Source organism: Amia ocellicauda, chromosome 9 (genome assembly GCF_036373705.1).
Source record: "Amia ocellicauda isolate fAmiCal2 chromosome 9, fAmiCal2.hap1, whole genome shotgun sequence".
Classification (NCBI taxonomy): Eukaryota; Metazoa; Chordata; class Actinopteri; order Amiiformes; family Amiidae; genus Amia; species Amia ocellicauda.
Genome location: NC_089858.1, coordinates 25,518,981 through 25,540,182, shown reverse-complemented (window position 1 = coordinate 25,540,182; position 21,202 = coordinate 25,518,981). Strand labels below are relative to the sequence as shown.

The window sequence follows — 21,202 nt, the reverse complement described above, 5'->3', positions numbered from 1 at the left end:
TCAGCAAAATAGGTTTTAACAAATAGGTTGTTACCCATTATAATCACTATAATTGTCTCTCTGTATATGTGCTGATTACTTTCAATTAAGTTCAACATTTTAAGAATTTTAACAATAAACATCTGTTGTCATATTTGGACAAACTCTAGTGAAGTAGTGAAGTAGAACAAGAACCCTCAGACAAAGACACAGAAGAAAGCCCCTATCACTTGCTTGTTGTAGGTCGATGGGGAGGTGTTTAAATTTTGAAATAATCCAGGCCAAAACCACACTGAAGACTTTTGCTGTTTTCAAATTTCCAAAAGTTTTTAAAGCATTGTAACCCCCTCCCCCCTCCTCCCCCCATCCTGTTTTGGAAGACATAGTTCCTCCCTCACAGTGTCTGTGACCGAGAACAGTCACTGGACTGTCAGTGTACCAGTCGTTAACCATGAAGCCCACCATCATCTTTTCATCTGTCATTTTACTGCTTCTCTGCAGTATCTTCAAGGTAAGAACCCCTTGTTTGTTACAGCCAGGTTACACCTCATGGGATTAATGCTTACAGATAATTCAACTGTATTAAGAAGTATTTGAACTCGATCCTTCCAACTTTACTTCCAATTGCATCAGAACAAAATGTATAAGTGTTGAGCTGTGTCTCTGGGGTTTCCAACGAACATGAAATGTAGCTTGAAACCTAAAACTACACCTTCTTCCTATTTTAAAAATAGATATTAAGAAATTATAGGTTATATATAGATATATGAATGCATGTCAACTTTGTCCTGAAATATATTGTAGCATTTTGTATAAATATATTTTAAAATATATTTCATAAGATTTTCCCAGCTGTGCATTTATATGTTGTTATAGGTGTTATTAATATAATTAATAATAATAATAATAATAATAATAATAATAATAATAATAATAATAATAATAATAGTAATAAAATAAACACTAATAAATATCAATATCTGTGATGTATTTTCAAGAACCTGATTTGATAATCACATATTTCCAATACACACACACACATACATATTTATATATAAATGTGTAATATATATTGTAAGTAATATGTGTTTCTCTTGGGCTTTCTTGGCAGGTTCAGACAGAAGACTGCTTCTGTGAATTAAAGAATCTTGGCCAGCTGTTCCCGATGCAGAAACTGGAGGAAATTGACAGAGCCTTTACTAACTGTATCGATGTCCTTGCCCAGGAGCAGGTATCATTGATTAACTGCCTCTGCTGATATAAAGAAAGAACAGGCTTCTCCCTATTGTACAGAAAGAAGGAGGAATAATTCAGGTCCTAAAATCGTAACTTACTGAATGGAAAATGAAAAAAAGGTTAACACTCCAATGGAAATGCTATATGAAGTAATAGAGATACTGTACAACAAAATACAGATATGATTTAATATCAGAACATTGCATATAATTGCCAGTTCCAGATAGGAAGGAAATTAGAGGGAAGTAATTAGCCATTCCAAATATATATACACAACTGAATGGCATGTCACATGTACAAAATATTAGATATACTAAAATTAAAAGTGTCATTGCTTATAATAAAATAAAATAAAACATTATTGTTGTAGCTGTTGTTAGTTTTTGGGGGGAGGGTGTATGCATTTTCTTTTGTTGATTTTATCTCAGAAGTCGATGTTATGATTATGGATTTGTTTATTAGGCAAATTTAAAACACAAAAAGTACAGAAATACAGAAAAAAAAGACAATTCAAATTGTATTTTACTGTTAGTTGTTACTAGATAAAATTAAGGGAATTTTTTAATTTTTATTTTTATTCAAATTCAAGAAGGAGACGCCATTCAGGTTCATAATTAGGCGCTTAGCTCTTTCTGATGTGGAGAATTTCATATTTTAATATAATTTAACTGCTACACAACACCCCCACAACAGAGCAGCACCAAGAAATAGTGCTAATAACTTTATATTGTTTTTCATTCATTTTTATTGATCATACTGGCTTTAGGAGAGGCACAATGTACTTTGGTAGCGAAGACCATGGGTAAAAATATACTGTTACCATACTTGTCAGGAGGTCTCCTTCCTTTTTGAAATGGCTCTGCTCATATCAGCTCCTTCATAATGCTGGGCTCTGTGTTGCTTTTGCAGCTGACGGAAGTGGACATCCTTCTGGACAGCCTGCACTACCGGCTGCTCAACCTGCAGGAAGACATGGGGAGACTAGAGAAGGAGAACGATGATGGGATCTACGGTGTCATCTCCCTGAGGATTATCGAGATCGAGCTGAGTGAGATCGGCGACCTCATCCTGAAGCTCAATAGCACCAGCCACAGGCATCGGGCTCTCACCGGCAACTTAGCTCCACAGGTATAAGGTGACCGTCACTGGAACCCCTTATCAGAACCCTAGCCTCCATAATACAGAAGGCTCTTGCACAAGTCCCTCCACTTCATCATTTACACTAGCAATACCGATATGTATTTACAATGTGTACATTTTTCCTCAAATATTTAACTATGTCCTGAGTAAACTGATTTGGAGCCTAAACAAAAATCACATCTCCATCCCTGTGGTAACTATAGCCTGAGGTTTCAGCAAACAACTCATAACCAAGACCCATGTTGTGCTGCCTAATGTGTGAAACTGTTGCTATTTTAACTGTAAATCCATATAGCACTGATCACTCATGTTTCACATTGGGAAAACTTTAATTAAATATTTATCTGACATGGTGAACAGAAAACATTGCTAATGACTTAATGAGCAGGAGTCTCCCCCACATCCAGGTCAAGAATCTGAAAAGCGAGTTGGAGAAGCTGACAGACTACGATAGAATGGAGGTCGTTAAAAAGCACCACGAGAATAAGAAGCTAAAAAGACATCTGTCAGACTGCCAGGCTGAGCTGAAGATAACACCTGCCCCAAACATCACACCAGCGCCAGGTAAGAGATGCCCAGTGTTTGTATCACTCTCCCAAGTAATGTCAAAATGTAACAACTGAAGATCTTTGCAGTGAAAACAGAGTATGGAACCGATGAGAACTGAAAAGGGGAAACAAGGGCAAACATATACATGTGTGTAAAAGGGATGTGCAAGCTGTAACAGAGACCCCTTCTGGGTAGAGATGTGTACAACACATATAAAGATAAAGTATAAATATAAAGATAAAAACCTACAGTGTGCCAAGTGATTTGTTTTTCTTAACTAACTAGAGAAATGTATTTATGATTGTATAGTGTATTCCAGCTTATTACAAACTGTATATGATCAGGCAAGTATGGATAAATTAATAATTTCAGTTATGTCTATGAAGTTTAAATGCAGTAAATCTGAATGTGTTTCTGATCTTGCAAGAACACAAGCACACTCATTTGTAATTTTACTCTACATAACACTTTTTAACATTTCAGTTGATTTGTTTTGTCAAGAGTGGACTGACTTTTAACAGTTTTGCTAAAACTAATTTCAATTTTTACCTAGGAAACTGCCCGTTTGGTCATCTACTGAATGTAAGTGGACCCCACAGCTATATGACTACTGTGTATGGGACCTCCTATCCTTATGGCTCATGGGGAATGGACCCCAAACCAGCCCCTGGTAAAGAAGGATGGTACTGGCTGGTGGCACTGACCAACAGCAACATCTATGCAAACTACATCCGCACCTACAGCAGCCAGAGCGCCCTGATAGCAAGCCAGAGTGCCGGCGATGTCATTATCACCTCCTCCAACCCCACTACAAACTCTTTAATAGGCCCTGGCTCTGTCATGTATGACAATGCCTTGTATTACAATTGCTACAATTATCCTAAAGTGTGTCGCTTTGACATGACAACCAAAAGCATACATTCTGTGGAACTGCCAGGGGCAGGTTATAATAACAAGTTTCCTTATTGCCATCTCACTTCCTGCTACACCTACACAGATATTGACTTGTTGACCGATGAGTCTGGGCTGTGGGTGGTTTATGCTTCTGAAGCCAACTTTGGCAATGTCGTTCTCAGCCGACTCAATGCCAGCATCACTCTTAACATTCTCCAAACCTGGAACACCTCTCTGTTCAAGAAGGCCATCAGCAACACATTCATGGCCTGCGGTGTGCTTTATGCCACCCGCTATGTTGACAAGGATATTGAGGAGATCTTCTATGCCTTAGACACCACTACAGGCATGGAGAGAGGTAACCTCAGCATTCGCTTTAGGAAGGTGTCAGGCATCGTCCAGTACCTCAACTACAACCCACGCGATCACCTCCTGTATGTCTACAATGATGCCTACATCCTCACCTACCAGGCAGTGTTCGGGTAGCCTTATTCACATATTCAAGTGTCTGGGGTGCACATAGGCTTGTGTTCATTTGTGTCATAAACACAAATAATCAGACTTTGAAGACATAGTAAAAATGCTACTTTTTTACTTCACAGAGAATTTTATTACGAAATACATTCGCATTTTATGGTACAAATATTTCTAGTTGCAAATGATAAGGTATTATTTTGCAATAGTTCATGATAATAACAATAGGTACATGTAAATTCCCAGGGAATTGTATTCATGATTTTCTATGTCATATTACTTAACAATTGTGTTTAGCCTATTACCATGACAAACTTCTTAGACAGCAGTATTTGCTAAAAAAAGAAAAAGTTTCAATATTCAGGTTAATAATTCTATCCACATTTTTTTAAGAAGAACTGGAATCCAATATCTGTACATTTTAATTCATATATTTTTTTAACCATGACTGAATTTTTTTTTAGACTCAAATAAAACTGAAATTTTGAACAACCAGACAATGACAACTTAAATTCCCAGTCTTTGATGACAGTTGGAATGAACAGAAAAAAACTCTTGACAAACATCAAATATTCAACATAAAGCTGAAAGCTCATAGTTTTCGTCTAATGACGTCCAAGAGTATCAGACAAAAAGAGGCAGATAGACTCTGGCCACAGAGATCCCTTTATGAGGTAATTTTTAACAAAGGGTAATAAGGAAAAATAAATATCAGATGGAGACTGTGGATGGATAACTGCTGTGGATAACATCCCAGATGCTACTTATTCAATCAACCCATTTGACCAGGTCTGTTGTTATGCATTCTGTCATTAATTAATTGCTGTCTAATGGTTTCTAAACTTGCTGTCCACATGAATGTAAAAAACATGTGTATTAATATACAGTTGCACCACTTATTGTTTTGTTGAATAAAGTTGTGTTTTGCTTTAACTTTGAATTCCTTTTTTGTGTGTTAAAACTCATTTATCATATTTGTTATGTTAAGTATGGTCCAGATTGAGAATGGCACCCAATGAAAACTGAAGAAGGGGAGACAAGGGCAAACATATACATCAGTGTGTAAAAGCGATGTGCAAGGTGTTTCAGAGTACCCTACTGGCCAGAGAGGTCTAAAGCAGGTGTGTATAATTACCTACTAACGGTGAGTGGGCACTTTAGCTGATGTTTACCATCGTGTAATCAAGAGTCATGAGATCAAATTCTGGTAGGTATAGGTATGAATGGTATTTGTTTTTTTGTTCAATGAAATAATAAAAAAATGTATATCAGCATTTAGCATGAAAACATGAAAAAGCACAATATGTCGACATAATTATACCATGTCCAATGCAAGAGAAGCTTAAACAAAGTCCACAACAAATACAGCAGTACACTCATAAAGTGACATAATTTAAAATATGCAATACAACATATTAAAACTAAATATCTAGAGAAAAATATTTATGATAAAATTAGTATACAGTGTAGTACTGCTTATTACAGGATGTCAGTGGCGGATTTAGCTATAGACGACATGTTGCCAGAGCTGCACGGTGCCCGCAAAAAAATAATAATTGGGAATGGCAACATTTGCGCAATCGGTTTTCTGTCGCTCATTTGCACGTCACGTCAATGATATCATGTCACCGTGTGGGACTGTGGGTCAGTTACCCTTGTCAGAGTGGGCGCCCTGATTCCAGTTTGTGAGCTAGGCAGGCTGGGAAGGTCTCCCACTCAGAGGTACAAGATGGAGGGGGGGCGGGGGTAGGTTGACCTCAGGTCTCCCAACTGGAAGCTTATATATTCATAAAACTGTGAATATATAGTTTCACAGACATGTTGTTGCATTTTTTTCTGTTTTGTGCGAAATAGTGAAATAATCAGGTTCTCTTCTTTATAAGTGTGTTATTCTATTTGTGTATTTGTGTGATATAGGATTTGTGCAATTTAGTTTTATTTGTGGTTTTTGTTAGCAATAGGGTAATAGTGTAATAATTCGATTCTCTTTTTTATTTGTATTTATATACTACAATTTGTTTCTATTTGTCTTTGTTACTACTTGTCGATTTTTATTAGTCTTATTTTTGTATATATTTTTATATTTATATAGTTTTAAATGGTATGATTATTTATTTGTGTTGTTCCAAATGTCTGAATAAAAAGTACAGTTAGTGCAGAGTAGTGCTATTTTTTTTTTTCACCCAGGGAGCCATACAAGCTACACATGCCACTGCAGGATGTACATCAAGAAAGTAAGTATAGAAACATTTATAATTGCAGTTTTGTCTAAGAAGAATAAATGCAGTAAATCTGAATGTGTTTCTACAAAGACACAAGGACACTCACTGTCCATTTACTCCAAACACACTGAATGACTTTTCTTTTAGTAATGGGGAGATTTCTTTAATTCAACATCATTAAGCTTTGATATCATTATTGGGCTGGATTGGAGAGCAGATCAGGGTGGTGAGATATTCTGACTTGGACAATTAGAAGTAGAGGTTATAGGCCATCATGTAGGCATCATTGTAGAGGTAGAGGCGCTGGTCAGTGGGGTTGTAGTGCAGGTTCTGGATGCGGTCTGAGACCTTCTCAAAGGGCAGACGGAGGGCGTTGGCTTCTCGGCCCGTCACCGTATCAAACGCGTAGAACACCTCCTCTCGATAGGTGCTGATGTAGCGGGTGGCGTACAGCACACCATAGGCCATGAAGGTGTTGGTCACTGATTTCTTGAACAGCCTGGTCCTAAAGGTTTGAATCACCCCCAGAGTGCTATTGAGCTTGCTTAACACTACATTTCCATAATTCTCCTCCGTGGCATAGATGACCCAAAGCCCACTTTCATCCACCGAGAAGTCTATGTCTGTATAATCACAGCATTTGTAATAGCAGTATGGAAACTTGTCGTTGTAGCCAGCCTCAGGCAAGGGAGCTTCAATAATGGTCTCTGTGTTCAAGTCATATTTACAAAGGTTGGGTGACCTATAGCAGTTGTAATAGAGGGCCCCATCATACAGGATGGTACCAGGGCCTTGGATGGCATTGGTGTAGGAGTAGGAGGGCCTCACTGTGATTTCTTTATGGTTTTTTGACATGATGAAGTCAGCATAAGATAAATAGATATACAGGATGTGTCCATACTTATCACTTCCAGTCAATGGCTGAACCCAGTACACTTCCATGCTCTCATTCTTGGTCTCCCTGCCCCAGGAGCCATAGGGGTAAGACTTACCATGGGGGCTGAGCTGAGTGATCACAGGAGAGCTGATATTGGACAACATGCCATTGAAGCATTGATCTATAGGCACAGAAAGAAAAAGTAAAGAAAAATCAGGGGAATACTACCTTGCAGTGTTTTTAACTTGTTCCTCCATGCTTGTGATAATTTAAAAAAAATGAAGGGGTCTTATTTAGTAAACCTCTAGTAACACATGCCTGTCTTGTCAATACATATCTTATTAGCTCATGCAGTGATAAGGCATATGTAAGTACAGGACAGGTTTCCTCACCACCTTAGCAGAAGAGGTTTTCTGAAAATGTAAGTTACTGATAAACAGGAACACAAGGTGAATTTGTAGTTCACATTTGTGAAAACTTTGGACTGTTCACTTTCAAAACATTGTATTTTGGCCATAACTAACCTGTAAGTAAGTCTGAAACTTACTGGCATCTATATATAGCAACTCCAAAGCAACACATCTAGCGATATGTGGTATTATAGAACATATCTTTTTTTATTAAATTCTGAAATCATAACAACAATGCTGTAAAATATATATTACAAAGATGACATAATAATAACAGTGCAAGAGGGTTTCGATAGTTCTAGGAGAACAAACTAAATGTGCAAAACATACACATTCTAATGATAAATGACTTTCGATGAATTGCAAAATCTGAAAAATAAATTATACCTATCATAGTACTGGACACCAGATGGAAGGTAATATGTGCATTTGCTCAATTAAAGGCTTTTTGAATGTAATGTCATTGACTCCATGTTTAGGTCTCTGAATGTATTCAATTACCATTTATACTAATCATCATTAGTTTTTATGTTTCTAATTAGTCAAAGCATAATGATTTCTTAATTGTGAGTTCGATTACTATAATCGGAGAGGCTGCAGGGCAGTTGAATTACAATTGGAAAAAAAGTGGAATGCAGGGTCCTAATTATAGGATAAAGACAAACAAGGGCTTTATAGCTCATTAAAATGTTTTATGATTGCTAAGTGCCTTTTTCCTGTGTTGATTACACTGACCTCTTGTGGTTGGGAGTAGTAAACTACAGGCAAACTGATAACTATTAAACAAAAGGGGAATTTTCCATGACTTTCCAACTCACTTGGCCGGCCCTTGCCAAAGGACCTGCAGGACTCGAAGCTGTTCTTCAGAGTGCGGAGGTTATCCCTGAGGGCCAGCAGGTTAAACTTGTCCAGTCTCTGCAGACCCTGCACTCTCTGCCGAATGTCACTTAACTAGAAGATGAGAGGATTCATTTAGATTCTTTATGAACCTCTAGGGAATGGATGGACAAGGTTCTTTCATAAATGAGCTAATGAATCAAATACATGTTTACTTAACTTATTACTCACTGCACAGTATGAACTCAGAATAAGTCCTATAAATAACAGTTGATATTATATATAATACTATATTAAGGAATTAATCATCTTCCTGTTGTAAGAGCTCCAGAGCAATCCTGGATGCATTCTGAGATGTAATTTTGTCACCCCCACCTCGTCAGTTAGCTCTTGTGCTTTGGATTGGTCCATGGCCATATTCTGCTGTTCTTCTTGGATCTGTATCTCCAGCATATTCAGTTCATTATTCAACTGGCGGAGGTTGAGTCTGTTGTACAGGCTTTTCTTGTTAAGGTACTCAAACTCTTTCAGCTCCTCTGTGATGTTCTCTAGAGTGGCAGATATCTCAGGGACTTTAGCCTCTGTGAAATTCACCTGCCAATAATAGCACAAAATAGTTCAGTGACTTATTACATAGGCAGCATTGCATTTCCCATACATAGCTTCTGTCTTCATAGGCAATGGTCCCAAAATGCTTCACAATACAGCTGGTGCAGACTACTATACTATAGTCCTACTATAGTCCTATATCTTCCATTAATGGTGATTATAATTTAGCCACTAAAACAGAAATAAATACAGAAGTGAAGATGCAAGAAAAGCTTTCCATCAATTCTAGCTGTTTCCTACGGTTCTGTGTTGTTTGCTGGTGCAACATTATTATATACAAAACACTTTTACAGGAAATGTGATTTTAATCATGTTTCTTCAGTGTATTACAATATTTGGTGTGTTTTAGGGAGTGTTTGAAGGTTCTAAGTAATAATTATTGTGCAGAAAAGCAAAGCATAAAATCAGCTAAGGGCTAAAAAGATCAATAATGCATCTTTCTAAAGTATTTGTATAAGCCACCATTCTTGTTCTGATTTCAAAGGAACTTTTTCACAAATGTGGGTGGAATTTTATTTTGGTGTCTGTGGCGGCTGGAACCAAATTGCCTGAGATCGATTCTGTGAGAGGTCAATGACACCCATTACATACCCAATGGAGTTTGATAATCACTGTATAAATAATGATTCATTACACAATATGCAAATAAAAGAGCCCATAGACAGACTGGGTGTCACCAAACTACAGAAATCCTGACAGAACATCAAGCTTTTCTGAGCATTTTTTCTTGTTAATATTTACTTCACACAGTTACCTTAGTTTCCTACCTCATGTTCACTGCACCTGGTAGAGCTTTCACTGTGCCTCCACGTGCTTTAAAGTCTGCTAAATATTAACCAAATACACATCTTAATCATTGTGTCTAATACCTGTAATTGCATGGCTAAAGCTAAATGACTACACACAATTACCAAGTGGTTACTTTTGTTGTTGGGGAGCCGGTGGCTTAAATATTGTTAAAGGGATCCAGATCATTGCTTTATCTTTTTCAGTTTATCTGCTCGGCCCATTCTTGTTGCCTGTGTGTTGCTGTTGGTTTCCTACCTGTGCCTGCAGAGCCCCCAGCGAGGTCTCACAGCTTTGTAGCAGCTCTGTAGCCTCCTCAAACCTCTGCACAGGGAAGTCCCAGGCACTGACATCCACACCGCACTCACAAGTCTCATTCCTTCGGATTCCTATAACACGCTGGGGGCTGACTGCCTACCAACAGAAAAACCTCAGTGACAGAGTGTACGAGAGGGAACTGTACCAACCGTACCGACCGACCTCCTCAAATGATCTTTCTATATTTTTTGTTGGCTCCAAGACAGTGCCAGTGTAGTGCTTCTCTGAGGAAATATGTTTTATACTACAGGATTTACCTGTTTTATATGGGGTGCCATTCAGGAAATAAGTATTGGTTTGTAGAAATATACATTGGTTATGTTATATATATGGGTAAAATGGAATCCACGTAATATATTTCTGAACCAATTAATTCCAATATATATATTTATGAACATATATATATATATATATATATATATTGGAATTAATTGGTTCAGAAATATATTACGTGGATTCCATTTTACCCATATATATAACATAACCAATGTATATTTCTACAAACCAATACTTATTTCCTGAATGGCACCCCATTGTTGTAATAAATTGGAAAATATATTTGCAATTGTAAATATATATAAAACATAATTAAGCAAATTGTCATTGGCAAATGGAAAGATAAGAAAGTTAATATTTATAACTTAATACCTTTATGAAGTTAATAATCATGCTTTATCCAAATACTTTTGTTTTTTAAATAAATAAATAAATAAATAAATAAAAGAAGCAAAGAAGACAGTAATTTATGTATTCTACATACTACTACTATTACTATTATTATTAGTAGTAGTAATAATAATAATAATAATAATAATAATAATAATAATAATAATAAACAATCTTCATGAATGATCTAGATTTAAATGAAACATGAAAACATGAAAGATCTCTCCAGTCTTAGGATTGTATTACAAAGTCCTGTTTCTAAACAAGCTCTGCTCTGCACAACAAAACACCGAAAATGTACAGCTTTGGTGACTGTACCTGTTTATTAAATTGAGCTTTTCTCCATTAAAATATATGCATTTGATCCTGATCTGTATATGCAGGGTTATTGTCATGTTCGATGCCAGTGGAGTACTTACTCTGAGAGGCAGCACCAGAAGCATGAGCATCACAGTCTGAGCCATGTCTGTCACTGAGGCTGTGAGAGGAAGCAGCTCCAATATATCCTGAACTCATCCAGGCGCCTCGTGCCCTGCCCTTCATGGTCAGTACCCTAGTGAGCATATAATGTCCATGAACGTGGCCGGTGATTCATCACAGCTGTATATGTAGGATAGCACTAAAATGTATTATGCTTTGAATTGCTTTGTATTATGTAAATCTAAATTTGTAATGCCTTGTACTGAACTGTATTTTTGTACTTTGTATTGTGCTTATGTTTTGTAAGTCACCCTGGATAAGGGCATTTGCCAATAAATAAATAATAATAATATGTACAATGTATTGCCTTAATGAACTGAACTTGATCATGTCAAAGAAAATGATTGTATTAAAATACATATACAGCTCTGGAAAAAATTAAGAGACTACTCCATGTTCAAATATCAATGTGAAGTGGTCTCTTAATTTTTTCCAGAGCTGTATATGTCAGAAATGTGTAAAGAAACAACAAAAACTACATGTGAAGCCAAGTTGATGAGATCTTTTCATATGGTTGTGCCGTATATATATATGAGTATTCAATTTATTTTTGCAGTACAAAAATACATGTAGTTAGTTTTTGGTTAAGCTTGGGAAATGCAAAATAATAATAAGCATACAGTAGTTTACTGTTACATAAGCATACATTTTTAAAAACTGGGCTCTGTGAATATCTCCCTCATGATCAGGAGGAGAAATAGATTTGGGGACTGTTAAAATAAGATTTACTCATGATTTTGAGATTTGCAGCTACTGCCACCCAGCTAAGCGATTGTTGGTTTTAGGATCTACTTTTTGTGTCCCTTGATGAAAAATGTGAGGACACAAACTAACTACATATTATTTTTACTATTTAAAAAACAGCAATATTACACATTAAAGGGATTTCTTAATTAAAATAATTGACCTGCATTTTGCATCCAATGCTGAAATTACTGTTGAAGTACTCTCCACTACAAATGTTTGTCCCTTGGTTGCTAAATAATTTTAAAAATGTGGTAGGCATGTTGCCCTACTCAAAAACAATTGTAATTATATTAGTATTATTATTACAGTCTTTTAAGTATGTTGAAATTATAACTACTGCCCATGATTGTATGACTTAAATTTTTATATATATATATATATATATATATATATATGATCAAAAATATATACAGTATATTGTAGTTTCAAGAGGTTTCAGAGGTAACAAGATAAAAGATTGCAAAGAAAATGTGAACGCATCTCATTGCAAATACAAGAAGTTTTATTGTCATTGGAGAATCAATGTGTTTTGTCTGATACATTATTCACAAATAAAAATAAATGAAAGAAGCCTGGAATAATAATAATAATAATAATAATAATAATAATAATAATAATAATAATAATAATAATAATAATATACCTTTTGAGAACCATCAGTAAATCATCTAATCATCAAAAATGACCACAAAACAGAACAAAATGAAGATGTGCAATTGAATAGTTAAGCAAAAAGACTGGTAATTCCTTGCATTACTCACAATGATTCAAACAATGAAAATATACCTCTGCAAAGTTTGCATTAATGCATTATTTGTATACTATCACCACTTCCTCAAAAAAAAGAAAGAAAAGGGAAAAATACAAGAAGAAGAAAAAATCAATAAACTGCATGATAATGATTAAGGACAGCAGAATTGTGGTTTTGAAAGCAGTAGAGATCATACATTCACTGGCCAATATGGAACCAATATGGTATTACACATTTTCAGTTTTAGTCAATTGTCCAAAGTCCATGGTCTTTCCTAATTGTTCCTAATTTGGATTATAATCTTCCTAATTTGTGGTAACCAAATACAATATAGACATAGGGCTGCATGAAAACACAAATTCTCCCTCCTGAGATCTATGGCAAGCCAAATTTGTCATTTAGAGATATTTCAAAACACAATTTAAGGTATCTTAAACTGTATTGCAGATATCTCAAACTAACTCAATTTCAAGATATCATGAATGGAATAGCCCGGGACTTTGTGCACCTAGTGTACCTAGAAGAATTGATGCTGTTTTGAAGGCAAAGGATGGTCACACCAAATATGGATTTGATTTAGATTTTTCTTCTGTTCACTCACTTTGCATTTAGTGAATTGATAAATATAATCTATTAGCATGTCTATTTTTGAAAGCATTCTTACTTTACAGCATTTTTTCACACCTGCTTAAAACTTGTGCACAGTACTGTACATATAACTCCTTAAATTCAATATCACTGGTGAAGCTAACCCTCTAAAGGATTTTGTATTTCCTTTTAATTTTACCAGCAGCACAATCAATTCATTTATGCTTGTATAATTCATTAACAATTTTATATTTATAGTAACATTGTTTTACTTCTCCATTTTATTATTTGCATTATAGACAAATCTTTTACCACAGTAACATCTGTAACGGAAAAGCATTGATTATGGCCACAGAGCCACAGAGTTATGTAATATTATTTAATACATTTTGCATTTCCTTTACGTTATGTCTACCCACTGAGGTTTTGGATGAATCATTGGATGTGATTCACCACAACATTGCTTTTTCTTTTAATTTGATAAATGTTGAAGCTTTTGATTTTATTTTTCTCTTGAGTTCCTTTAACCCTTTAAATTTATAATTCCTTGGGGATGTTTTTTTTATTTAAAACCAGAAAATCACATACAGTATTTGTTTTTATCAATTGATCCATCATTAATATGCTTCTTATCTATATCTATATATATATATATATATATATATATATATATATATATATATATATATATATATATATATATATATATATATATCTCACTAGTGTGTTTTTAAGGGCGGGAGTGGTGAAAGTCAGGCACTTGTTGGATATTAATCATTTTCAGTGGTCTCCAACCCTGGTCCTGGAGAGCCCCAATCTACTTAATCTTACACCGATCAGCCATAACATTATGACCACTGACAGGTGAAGTGAATAACACTGATAATCTTGTTATCATGGCACCTGTCAGTGGGTGGGATATATTAGGCAGCAAGTGAACATTTTGTCCTCAAAGTTGATGTGTTAGAAGCAGGAAAAATGGGCAAGCATAAGGATCTGAGCGACTTTGACAAGGGCCTAATTATTATTATTATTATTATTATTATTTTTATTTCTTGGCAGACTCCCTTATCCAGGGCGACTTACAACATAAGTGCAGAAATACAGTGAAGTACAAGGCATCAATCATTACAAATTCAATTTAGCTAAAACAGCAATTCAAAATAATACATTTTACAAATTCCAATTTACAATTTACAAGTTACACAAGTACAGTAAGTGACTTCCTACATCCTGGACGGTGAAAGCTAAGTTCTGTCAAGATGTAAGGTCACAGACAAGGGCTACAGGAAAGGGAGCAAGGAGGAAAACAATCAAGAACGCGAGAAGTATAATAAAAACTGTGAAGTGCTATCTAGCAGGGATAGAGGACTAATATTACAAGTGCTGTCGGAAAAGATGCGTCTTGAGTAAGCGCCGGAATGAGGTCAAGGACTCTGCTGTGGCTAGACGACTGGGTCAGAGCATCTCCAAAACTGCAGCTCTTGTGGGGTGTTCCTGGTCTGCAGTGGTCAGTACCTATCAAAAGTGGTCCAAGGAAGGAAAAGCGGTGAACGGGCGACAGGGTCATGGGTGGCCAAGGCTCACTGATGCACGTGGGGAGTGAAGGCTGGCCCGTGTAGTCCGATCCAACAGACAAGCTACTGTAGCTCAAATTGCTGAAAAAGTTAATCCTGGTTCTGATAGAAAGGGGAGACCTACACAATATTAGGCAGGTGGTCATAATGTTATGGCTGATCGGTGTCACCATAAATCGCCAATTTCTAAATAATGGGAACACATGTGAGTTCCCATTAATTAAGCAACTCAACCAAGGGAATTCTTGGAATCTGAAGGTATTCAGATAATTGCTCCAATGCTTTCTAAATGACTGTTTTTTCCAAACCACCTGCTTAATTGTTTTGAATTAAATACTTTCAGGGGCTCTCCAGGACCAGGATTGGAGACCACAATTGTCTTTTCTGCTCCTTGAGGGAGACTGTTTGTGGTGAAGAAGACTCTGATTGAGGGTCTGGGTTTTCAGCTTTCAGTGATACTCAGCTGAACAATTGTTACAACATGAAATCAGAATGGATATAATCAACACAGAAAATGTGCATAATGTCAAAGTGAATAATACAATCTCCTTAATATAATATAAATTAATTCCAAACAGAAAATACTTGAATGCATAAGTAATCACCCCCTTTGCTATGACACACCTGATTGAGCTATGCTCAATGATCACATGGTTTCAGGTTAAATACACATGTCTCTGGGTGTTCCACAGTTGGTTAGTACAATTCTTATAAAAACTACATCATGAAGATGAAGGAACATTCAATGCAAATCCGGAATAAGGTTCTTCAGAAGCACCAATCAGGGGTAGGATTTAAGAACATTTCCAAGGCATTGAATATCCCCCGGAGCACAGTCCATTATTAAGAAATGGAGAGAATATGGTACAACTGTGAATTTGCCTAGATCAGGCCGTACTCAAAAAGTATCCAGGCGACAAGGGCAGTAGTCAGGGAGGCCACCAAGAGGCCTATTGCAACTCTAAAGTAGTTACAGTCTTCCATGGCTGTGCAAATTGCAACAATAGCCTGGGTGCTTCACAAAAGTGACCTTTATGGGAGAGAAAAAAACTTGCATCAAATCTAAAATGTTCTAAAACACTGTGCTAGTGCATGTGGAGTCTCATTTACATAAAGACCCGCTCCCTAAATGACCATTTATGGTCACAAGCCTTCCCTTTAAAGCTGCAAGAAATGTCACCAAAAAACTTTTCAGAAATTGAACTTTTGATCACCGAAGTGGAAGCAAAACAAGCCATGCTCTTTGGAGCCCTCAGCAATGGCTTGACAAATAAGATAAAAAATATTGCTTGGGAACAGGTTAGAGCTGTGGTAAATTCTGCCTCATCTGAGTGCAGAACAGCTAATGAAACTAAAAAGAAATGGTTTCATTTGAAAACATATGCAAAAAAAAAAAACTATGAACCACAAAAGGGATATAAGTGCAACAGGAGGGGGGCAGAGTAACTCTTCACTGTCTGCTATGGACCAGCGCATTGGCAGCATAATTGGAGAGACTTCAGTGTCTGGCATCATTTCTGATCCCCAGGCCAACAAAAGGGTGTCCTCTTTGGCAAGCGCTTCAGCTGCACCGCATGTTTTGACTGACGCAGTCCTGAAACAACTAGAAGAGATCAACAAATTAATTATTGGACTCAAACGGCAGCTGGAGGATGTGTGCAATGGCCTGAGAGAGATAAATCAATCATTGAAAGAACTTGATGATTGTATCAAACGTGAGACAATAAATTCTGGGGCAATGTAAATGTGTTTTCTACACAATGAATGAATCATGTGTCCTACCTGGCCATTTGGGCTCTACATCCAGCAAATGTGAATCACAGATGACCTGCACATTGACAGAATGGAAACATTTGCTGTTGACGAAGTTGAATTCGTTCAATGATGGTGCTTTTATTGCGATGTGGGTACAGTCAATTGCTCCAATGACATTTGGAAATCCAACTATGGTATGGAAATCCCTTTTCACTCTGGCCTGTTGCACAGCAGTGTATGGAAACTGTATGTATTGTGGGGTCAATGAAATAATGCCATGAAGGACTGCAGGCAATATTCGGCTCATGGTTGGTTGTGAAATGCCAGACCGATCCACAATCTCCAGTTGGAATGTTCCAGTGGCCAAAAATCCCAGGGTGGAGAGGACTTGGGTATTGACTGGGATGACATTGGTGCGTTTCGTCTCCCTTTCTAATACTGGAGAGAGTTGGTTGCAGAGATGCAATAAAATATGCCTTGGAAAATTAAATCTACTAATAAGCCAAGTGTCACTCTCAGCAAAGAATTCTGCACGCTCATTGAAAACACGCTCCCTGCATAATGCAGCTTGTGCCAGATCCTCCAGCAATGCAAGATTTGCCATTTTGGACAATTCACAACGCCTCAGTGTTGCCTTTTATATTATTTAACTGGTTTAACTAAATTGCCTATAACCTTACATTCCACTCTCTTTCTATTTGATTCTATTATTCAATTAGTCTTAAATGGTTTCATGTTTATGAATTCGATATCACCCTGAGAAAACTATTAGTAGCTTAAGTATCTATAAAATAAATAAATTAATAAACTATTAATGTATTATCTTTTTTCTTCATAGTTTATGATTTGGTCCAGTATGTCAATCTTTTCTCCATTTGGTGTATGGTACTTCATTAGCAGTTTGACATTTCTACCACAAGGTGCTGTGTGTACCCATGGTCAGAGGTGTGCTTAAATTTCTCCACATTCTCAAGTATAAGTACAAATTGATAAATCCCACGCTTTGCTTAGAAATGATTGCACACATGGTTTATGAACATTTCTGTTCGTACGCAACATTGATAAATGAGGGCCCTGGGACTTAGGAGAAGATTCATCTTCCAGAAGGATAATGACCCCAAATATACAGCCAAAGCCACACTGGAGTGGCTTAAAAAAAAAAGGTCAATGTCCTGGAGTGGCCCAGTCAAAGCCCGGACCTCAATCCAATTCAGAATATGTGGAAAAAGTAGAAAATTGCTGTTCACCAAAGGTCCCCATCCAACTTGAAGGAGCTTAACCAATTTAAAAGAATGGACAAAAATTGTGTGTCCAGATGTGCAAAGCTGGTATAGACTTATCCACATAAACAGCTGTAATTGCTGCCAAAGGTGTCTCTACAAAATATTGGCTGAAGGGGTTGATTACTTATGCATTCAATTACTTTCTGTTTTGTATTTGTAATTAATTTAGAACAATTTGTAGATTATATTTTTCACTTTGACATTATGGACATTTTCTCTGTTGAACAGTGCCAAAAGTTCCTGATTAAATCCTTTCTGATTTAATGTTGTAACATAATAAAATGTTGAAAAGTCCAAGGGTGGTGAATACTTTTGAGAGCCACTGTAACTTCACAAAATGGGACACCATAGGAAGGGTCTGATTACTTTTGCAATGCAGTGTATATTTATATATTACCCTTCATCAATAAAATGATGTTATTCTATGAGTTATCTAGCCAAAGAATATTGGGTAACACTTTATAATAATGGGCATTAATTCCTCAACTCTGTAAACTCTGTAATTCAAGCATGTGAATGCATAATGATTGAAATGCTTTTATTCATATGGAATTCCTTTTTAATAAATTAAGTAGATGCTATGTATAAATCATGTCTTCACACATTAATTAATAAATTTAGTCTATGAACTATAATGTATACTGAAATATGTGGGTATAGGTATTCCATGCTGTTTGGGATGTACTACTACACAAACCATGCACCCAATTTGACTGTGAATCGTCCATGTGGTCCCCCACCAGTCACTCATGGGGTCTGTTGGGTGGTCATCAACACATTCCATGGTGTTCAATGATGATAATAATAATAATAATAATAATAATAATAATAATAATAATAATACCCTTATTTATTCAGAGCTTTTCTAGCTGGTATCCAAAGTGCTTTACATACATTTTACAGACACAAGAATTAAACAATGTATTAATATGTTTTTCCAGCATTAATGAGGAATTAGTTATTGTAAAGTGTTACTCAATATGGATTAAAGTTAATTAATATATCTTTATATATCAGTATCTTCTTCAAAAATTGTGTTTGTTTATAAGAATATCAAACACAACACACTAAATGTAAAACTATAATCCTACATATGTTACATGAATGGATTCAGATTCTGTAGTATGATCTGAATGCAATTAGTATAAAAATGTATGCCTGAAAGGTTACATTTTAAAGATTACTTCAAAGGTTACAGCTTTTTAAGTAAAACAAAAAAAAAATGTTTTGTGAGTAATGGGATGATAATATGTACTAATGATTTTATTGAATTGGTAACACTTTACAATAAGGTACCATAATTCCTCATGAATTAATATATGAATACCATAGGATTTAAACATCAATATGTCATGAACATCATCTGAGTTCTGATGTTGAGCACATACCCTAATCTTAACCCTAACCCTAACCCTAAAACTTAAACCTAACCCTGTTATTCATGTGATTAACATAAGAAGTCAGATGAAGTGCATGACATATTCATGTGTTTATCCTGTGGTATTCATATATTAATTCATGAGGAAACACGGTACCTTATTGTAAAGTGTGACCATTGAATTATAATCTGAATGAAAATGCAATGGTTTTAATTTGTGCTAAACATCTTAAAGACATCTTAAGGACCCCACCCAGTCATGTGCTGAAACAGGGAGTTTCTCCTTTTGCTTTGTCTCAGACACAGTCAGTGCTCTGCTGTCAGTCTGTCAAAACTGAGACAATGAAGCCCACAGTCCTCTCCTCAGCTTTGCTTCTACTGCTCCTCTTCAGCACAACCAAGGTAAGGACTCACGATTAAAAGAGCCACAGCACGTAGTATGTGATGTATCTTCTATACATTAATTGTGTAAAAATGTAGTTCTTCTGCCTTCATCCAGCCCTATTGTAATTACTTCAGAAGAACAATTTATAAAGTTTATGTTTGTTTATCACTCTTTCTCTTGCTTCTTTCTATTCACTTTTTTATTTTTTATTTTTTAATTAGTCCCTTATCCAGGATTTTGCATGTTTGAAATTATCAATTCATTAATATGTATGATGTTTTTATTTATTGAATTATCTTTGTAACTTTAAGGGCTGGTTTCACAGACTCTGATTAGCACTAGTCCTAGTCTACCCGATGATATTTTAGGTAGGGTAATCCAAGAAAAGTGCTAATCTGGGTATGTGATTACTCATATATTAAAATGACATTGTAAATGGTGTTAAATAAAACTGATTACAGGGTACAATGTTTTATTTAAAAAAGCAAAACAGACAATACTATAATACAACTGAAATTCCTTAACTGGTAGCATTTGTTCCTTAAGGTGTGAGTTAAGAAGTGTAGGGTTCTCCTGGGGTAATTATTCTCCCCTCGACTTTCCCAACAGGGTCAGCAAGCCTCTGCTCCAACAAACTGCTTCTGTGATCTGAAGAATGTGGGCCAGGTTTTCCCCATGCAGAAACTCCATCAAATTGACAGAACCTCCGCTAACTGTACTCACACTGTCACTAAAGAACGGGTATCATGAACAGGACGTTGCTTCCTTTCACTTGTGTTAACAGGAGGATTGTGCCAGTGACCCAAGCTAATTAACAATTACTGACTTTAAATTGGAATTATTTGATATGTAGTTTGACAGTTTTCAGCAATTTTCGTTTAGTAATGAACACAATAATGTTACACCACAAAATTACATTTAATAATCTAAATATATAAAATGGTATTGTGTCCAATTATTATGTATAATCATTTAGTTACTGTTGAAATAAAATGTATCATTATTACATTTTGACCATTAACTATTTCTATTGATAATTGAAAAGGAAGAACACAACCATTCACTTGCACCGCAGACGTATTCCAGTGAATCCACAGTGCTGTCCTCTCTGTGCTTTGGTAGCTGATGGAAGTGGAGATTCTTCTGGACAGCCTGCACTACCGGCTGCTCAACCTGCAGAGAGATGTGAGGAACCTGGATGAGGAGAACGATGACGGGATCTACAGTGTCATCTCCCTGAGGATCATCGAGATCGAACTGA

The 21,202-nt window shown here is 36.1% G+C and overlaps 2 protein-coding genes across 2 annotated transcripts; one reads left to right on the top strand and one right to left on the bottom strand.

Moving 5' to 3' along the window:
• Positions 1-377: 377 nt before the first annotated feature.
• LOC136759052 (olfactomedin-4) lies at positions 378-5,205 on the top strand. Its single transcript, XM_066713863.1, has 5 exons — positions 378-490; positions 1,091-1,210; positions 2,125-2,343; positions 2,763-2,919; positions 3,458-5,205. The coding sequence occupies exons 1-5, from the start codon at positions 431-433 to the stop codon at positions 4,282-4,284; spliced, it is 1,383 nt and encodes a 460-aa protein (XP_066569960.1). The 5' UTR covers positions 378-430; the 3' UTR covers positions 4,285-5,205.
• A 1,536-nt stretch (positions 5,206-6,741) lies between these two features.
• LOC136758222 (olfactomedin-4-like) lies at positions 6,742-11,461 on the bottom strand. Its single transcript, XM_066712490.1, has 5 exons — positions 11,417-11,461; positions 10,272-10,427; positions 8,994-9,212; positions 8,600-8,732; positions 6,742-7,552 (listed from the first exon to the last, which is right to left on the bottom strand). Exons 1-5 carry the CDS (start codon positions 11,459-11,461, stop codon positions 6,744-6,746), a joined length of 1,362 nt encoding a protein of 453 aa, XP_066568587.1. The 3' UTR covers positions 6,742-6,743.
• Between the last annotated feature and the right edge of the window lie 9,741 nt (positions 11,462-21,202).